The sequence below is a fragment of the Gaeumannomyces tritici genome (assembly GCF_000145635.1).
Source record: "Gaeumannomyces tritici R3-111a-1 unplaced genomic scaffold supercont2.175, whole genome shotgun sequence".
Classification (NCBI taxonomy): domain Eukaryota; kingdom Fungi; phylum Ascomycota; class Sordariomycetes; order Magnaporthales; family Magnaporthaceae; genus Gaeumannomyces; species Gaeumannomyces tritici.
The window spans coordinates 1-5,751 of NW_008804719.1; the positions used below are offsets into that span (position 1 = coordinate 1).

The window sequence follows — 5,751 nt, forward strand, 5'->3', positions numbered from 1 at the left end:
ACCAACCCAAACCCCCACCCCCCCCCCCATAGCAAATCGGAGCAGGTCCCCTGTTGGGGGCTGTCAGAAAAAGACAGCCTGGGCTTCTCAGCCTGGACAGGTCCCAATCCGGCGAGAAACTCCGACGTTTGCTCCCCGTGTTCTTCATTTCCCTCACATCTTTCTTTTCTTCTCACACCCCAAATATTGGTCAAGGCCCCCCTACGCTTCTCTTTGCGGAAAGCCTTGGCACAACCATTCCCCCCTTCCGCATCACAGCGGGCCGGGTATTGCGGGAGGGCCGCCAGAGGGCAGGTTTGAAACGCTGGACGATATCGCCCGCTCAGACGCCAGAAAAAGGAGGGAAAAAAAGGGGGGGGGGTTTGATTGGCAGAATCCTTATTTTTTTTTGGGGGGGCTTGACCACATCGTGGCGATTTGTTTCATCGACCCTTCCCCGGGCTGAAATCCGACTTTTGCTATTTTTCCCTTCTCGGACGTCGCTGATTGCTCGTATGTCAAACCGGGATGTTGGCACCACAACCAATTTTCTGACCCATGTACGCTGCACGTGGCCGTATACCAGAAAAAGCAACCACCGAGACGCAATAAAATCCCAAAACACACTCATCCTGAATCCCACAGACGACTCCTTGCTAGTCACCCCGCTTAAGCAATGTGATGTGTTTTCCCAGACCCACAAGGGTGGACATGGCCGCAGCTGGTCTAATTATGGACTCAATATGTGCAAAGCAGATCTCTATTCAAAGCTGCAATTATCGCCCCCATATCCCTCCTTACATGGTCACATAGGTACAGCCCGCGAGGGAGGGGTTCCGGGAGGCGGCCAAACCCGGCTTTTGGCCGGCTCTAATGTGGCGAAAACAAGAAGGTCTAACCAGCCCCAAACTCCAGAGCTATGCCAATCGGGTGAACTAAACAAAAAGGGCACCTGTGGGGAGGAAGTGTGGCGTCGTTGGCTCTTGAAGAGGCAGACATGGCGGCACAGCCATCATGTCACCGTCTGTCACCTTCCCCCTGCTAGTGGCAACTAACAGCGCGGGGGCGGTCGCTTTTAGTCGCGTCCGCCACCGCGCGACGACCCCTGGGCCCTCTGGTGGCGGATGACGGCAAGCGAGACGAGCAGGCCGAGTCCGCAAGCGGCCAGGGTGACGTAGTAGGCGGCGCGGTAGCACTCGAGCCCGCTCGGGCACGAGCGCTCGCCGTCGGGGCCGACGACGCTGTGGGCGTCAAAGGCGGTGCCGTAGAACAGGTTGAAGACGTATCCCGACACGACTGGCGAGAGGGTCAGGAACCCCCAGTTCTGCGACAGGCCGTGGATGCCAAACGACTCGGCCACGATGGACGGGAAGACGCCAAACAGGAAGCCATAGCCGAGCCCCGAGAGACCAGACACTAGGCCTAGGAGCCTCGGGTCCGTGATGGTGATGGCGCTCACCTGCGCCGCGAAAAAGATGAGCGACGAAACCACCAAGCACCACACCCTGTTGGCGTGGAGGGACTTGACCAGGAAGTCGGAGCCAACACCTGCGGTTCGATTTCGGATTGTGTAAGTTTGGGCTCGCGACCTCGTGTGCGGAACGACAGGTTTATGGGGGCGTGCAAACTGACCACTCAATAGCCTGCCGGCGAAGCTACCGACCGACAGGATGGACACGTGCATCTGCTGGTGGCTGACGAGGAACTCCTCCGTCACCTTCTTGTCGTAGTACCTCCATAAGGCGTTTACGTTGTGCCCAATGTTGCTTTGGGCCGAGAGCTGTTAGCCTTCTTGTACTCGGTCGCCGAAATTCTTGAGAAAACACGACTTACTTGATGGTCATGAGCCCGATGCCGGCCAGCAGCGCCATTATGGAGAAAAACTGCCAGAATTCGCCGTTGGAGAGAAGGCTCCAGCCGCGTATGTCTATGCGATGAGAGCGATCCATGTCGACACTGCTCTGGACCAGGACCTCGCCGGGGAGCGACGACGCCGTGCTCGACATCAGGGATGACGTCTCGTCTGCGTGTTCCCGGGGTAGATGCGCGGCGGCCTCGACGTCGGCGTCCTGGCGGGTGGTTCTGGCGGCAGCATGGGCCCCTTGGCGCTCCAGGCCATCACCGCCGTCCTCGTCGTCGTCGTCGTCGTCGTCGTCATCGCTGCTCTGCGGGGCGGCCTTGGCGGTGGCGGCCGGCGCGTCGGATGAGGTCCGGCGCAGCTGCTGGGATTCGACCAGGCTGTCGTTGGCGCCGCCCGAGAGGCTCTGGTAGGAGATCTGCGAGCTGCGGCGGCGGCGGTGGTGGTGGCCGTGGGCGTGGTCGTGGGGCCAGACGCGCAGGAAGAAGAAGCCGACGAAGCACAGGCAAAAGGTGCCGACGGTCAGCGTGGCCAGGAAGGCGCCCGTGCTGCCGGGGAAGACGAGCTCGCCAAAGACAGAGAAGGAGAAGGCGCTCAGGCCGAAGGCGGCGAGCGGGAAGGCGGTGGCGGTGCCGCGGTGGTGGGGCCAGTTGAGGGCCGAGGTCTTGACCGAGGCGGCGAAGGCCATGCAGCCGCCGAAGCCGGTGAGGTACGACGCCATGCACAGCAGCGTGACGGAGCCGTCGCCGCGGTCGTAGGCTAGCTTCTGCGGCAGGTAGCCCAGGCCGAGAAGCAGGGCGCCCAGCATGACGGCGGGGCGCGGCCCCGCGTGCATGCGGTCGATGACCATGCCGATGGGCACGCCCATCGTGTACATGCCCAGGTTGCCGGCCACGCCGATCAGGTTGCTCTGCGTTGTCGACAGGCGCAGCTTGTCGGCGAACTGGGGCGCCCAGGCCGAGTAGACATACTGCGAGGCGGGCGGGGCTTGGGTTAGTTCAGTCTTGCTCCTAGAGCACGGCACGCGTGGCCAGCGGCCGGAATGGGGGACAGCGCGCGCTCACGTTGGTGCCGCAGGCGAGCGATATCGCCGTGGCTGCGACGCTGGACACGATGCGAGCCCTGTGGAGGTCTCGCTCCGACAGAGGAGCCATGGTGGGAGTTGGAGGACGGGGCCTCTCTGTCGAGCTGTTGTGGCTTTCTGCGACTTCTCGCGCCAAGTCAAGTCATGACTGTTGTGGTGGTGGATGATGGGATTCCGGCGCCAAGCCAGGAGATCTGGGGAAGGCCGCTATCGGGATACTGCTGGAGCTCGGCTGCTCGCTGCGCGTGTGGAGGCCCCTGCTGAAGCCCCTGATTGCAGGGGGCGTCGCCGTGGGTGGATCTGAAATGGTGGCAGCTGACACGGTGTGTTGCTTCAAGACTGGCGCTCTCTTGTTGCCAGTCGCCGCGTGACCAGCTGACTCCCGGTAAGCAAGTCTGTCTCTATTTCTTCTGCTCGACTAGGATTTGTTCTAGCGGTCGTAGAGAAGAAGAGATCTTTGTAGAGAAGAGAACTCGATGAGGGCATGGGTTGGCACCCGTTCGCATTATAGGCGTCTCAATGCAATGTCTCAACACAGACACACACTGTACCACGCGCTATCATGCATTTGGCTTTTGACTGCGACTGAGCATGAATGGATGGATGCTTATCTCGACCAGAGCTCCCTGTCAGCCGTCGTGGACAGCTGATGTGAAGACCGACGAAGCCGACCGGCGAGGCTGGACTGGCGCCCTGTCACCACTGACGAGGTACCTGTAGGTGCACTTGGAATCGACCTCGAAATTACATAATAGGCGCGCGAAGCTTCATGTGACTGCAAGAAGGGAAGCGGGTACAGCTGCAAGAGAGCACCGTGACCCACGTGATATCTACACGTGATGCTACCGAGGCGGAGTTTGTTGGGCGACGTAATCGGGCGCCACCACTGAGGCCCACCAATTGCCGACAGCCAACGCCCTCGGTTCATGGTCGGTCGCCGCTGTCCCGCTTGACTCGACCTGCGACTTTGTTCCTCCATCTCGAATCTCGACATCTCGGCATCTCGAAACCAACGCCCACCACCCAGCGCAAGCCGTCGCTGCGCACACCTCCAATCGCCACACACATCTGACACCCCCCCAAGGCTCTCTGGCAGGCCTTGCCCCCCTCCACGATGGGCGCGCTTCTCTCCTTGCCGCTGATGGCGGTTCCCAGCGTCGGCACGGTTGGTCGCCCTCTCCCTCGCCGGCACAAACAGCTGTCGTCCAAAGACTAACACAGACGCCTTCTGCCAGCTGCTTTCCTTTGGGGCCACCTGCTGCGGCGCCGCAACATGCTCCATGGTCTGCTCGGCCTGCGGAAAGTGCGGCAACAGCGTCGCGACCCGCATCGGATACGCCCTCATCCTCCTCGTCAACTCGATACTGGCCTGGATCATGGAGACGTCGTGGGCCATCGACAAGCTCCAACACCTCATGCTTGACTATGTCAAGATCAACTGCCCCACGGGCCAGTGCTACGGCTGGCTCGCCGTCCACCGCATCAACTTCGCCCTCGGTCTCTTCCACCTCGTCTTCGCCGGCCTCCTCTTCGGCGTCAGCTCATCCAAACAGCCGCGCGCCGCCATCCAGAACGGCTACTGGGGCCCCAAGGTCATCGCCTGGCTGGCCCTGATCGTCATGTCCTTCCTGATCCCCGACACCTTCTTCGTCTTCTGGGGCAAGTACATCTCGCTGGTGTTTGCCATGATGTTCCTCATCCTGGGCCTGATCCTCCTCGTCGATCTGGCCCACAGCTGGGCCGAGTACTGCCTCGAGCAGATCAACGAGACCGAGTCAAAGGCCTGGCGCACCGTTCTTGTCGGCTCGACCCTTGGCATGTATCTGGCATCTCTGGCCATGACCATCATCCAGTACATCTTCTTTGCGCGCTCGGGCTGCTCGTCGAACCAGGCCGTCATCACCATCAACCTGATCCTGTTCTTGCTCGTCTCCTTCATCTCGGTCCACCCCGCCGTGCAGGAGACCAACTCCAAGGCCGGACTGGCCCAGGCCGCCATGGTGGCCGTCTACTGCACCTACCTCACCATGTCGGCCGTGTCGATGAAGCCCGATGACACGGACGACAAGCACTGCAACCCGCTTATCCTCGCCCAGGGCACACGAACCACCTCGGTCGTCATTGGCGCCATTGTCACCATGTTGACGGTTGCGTGGACGACGACGCGAGCGGCAACGCAGACTCTTGGCCTCGGAACCTCGCGCGGCGGTGCCATCAGGCTGCCCGATGACGACGAGCACGGACTCGTGACCACGCAGCCGGGAAGGCGGGAGATGCGGGCCGAGGCTCTGCGCCGGGCCGTCGAGGAGGGCAGTCTCCCCGCGGATGCACTTCTTTCGGACGACGAGGACGACGACAGCACAGGGGGCGGCGGCCGCCACGACGACGAGCGTGCCTCGACGCAGTACAGCTACACCATGTTCCACATCATCTTCTTCCTGGCCACCGCCTGGGTCGCCACCCTGCTCACCATGAACTACGAGGACTCGACCAAGGGCAAGGACGGCGACTTTGCTGCCGTCGGACGCACCGTCTGGGCCTCGTGGGTCAAGATTGCGAGCTCGTGGGTCTGCTATGCGCTTTACGTCTGGACCCTTGTCGCTCCTGTCCTAATGCCCGACCGCTTTGACTCGTAATGAAGGCGCCCCGATCATCATGGTCGCGTCTTTTATACCAACTGTACACCAAGCCAGCATGGCTATTCTTTCGTCTCCTACTCTGTCGTCTCATATCCTTTATCATCTCAACTTCCTCTGAAGAACAAACTGTACATGGACACGGGCAGACCGTGTTATCCGTTGTGTGCCAAGTAAAGGGACGGGTAGCGCAC

The 5,751-nt window shown here is 61.0% G+C and overlaps 2 protein-coding genes across 2 annotated transcripts; one reads left to right on the forward strand and one right to left on the reverse strand.

The window, feature by feature from the left end:
- Nucleotides 1-339: 339 nt before the first annotated feature.
- GGTG_14203 (hypothetical protein) lies at nucleotides 340-3,653 on the reverse strand. The gene is made up of 4 exons (XM_009232130.1): nucleotides 2,902-3,653; nucleotides 1,813-2,807; nucleotides 1,612-1,745; nucleotides 340-1,527 (listed from the first exon to the last, which is right to left on the reverse strand). Exons 1-4 carry the CDS (start codon nucleotides 2,989-2,991, stop codon nucleotides 1,055-1,057), a joined length of 1,692 nt encoding a protein of 563 aa, XP_009230394.1. The 5' UTR covers nucleotides 2,992-3,653; the 3' UTR covers nucleotides 340-1,054.
- Nucleotides 3,654-3,818: 165 nt separating this feature from the next.
- GGTG_14204 (hypothetical protein) lies at nucleotides 3,819-5,751 on the forward strand. Its single transcript, XM_009232131.1, has 2 exons — nucleotides 3,819-4,086; nucleotides 4,157-5,751. The coding sequence occupies exons 1-2, from the start codon at nucleotides 4,036-4,038 to the stop codon at nucleotides 5,555-5,557; spliced, it is 1,452 nt and encodes a 483-aa protein (XP_009230395.1). The 5' UTR covers nucleotides 3,819-4,035; the 3' UTR covers nucleotides 5,558-5,751.

Excerpts from the sequence above, each read along its gene's own strand:
- GGTG_14203 (XM_009232130.1), bottom strand. The coding sequence starts at position 2,991 with ATGGCTCCTCTGTCGGAGCGAGACCTCCACAGGGCTCGCATCGTGTCC. Across the intron at positions 2,808-2,901 it reads CGCTCGCCTGCGGCACCAAC|TATGTCTACTCGGCCTGGGC; the intron begins GTGAGCGCGCGC and ends CCCGCCTCGCAG. Across the intron at positions 1,528-1,611 it reads CGCCGGCAGGCTATTGAGTG|GTGTTGGCTCCGACTTCCTG; the intron begins GTCAGTTTGCAC and ends ATCGAACCGCAG.
- GGTG_14204 (XM_009232131.1), top strand. The coding sequence starts at position 4,036 with ATGGGCGCGCTTCTCTCCTTGCCGCTGATGGCGGTTCCCAGCGTCGGC. Across the intron at positions 4,087-4,156 it reads CGGTTCCCAGCGTCGGCACG|CTGCTTTCCTTTGGGGCCAC; the intron begins GTTGGTCGCCCT and ends GCCTTCTGCCAG.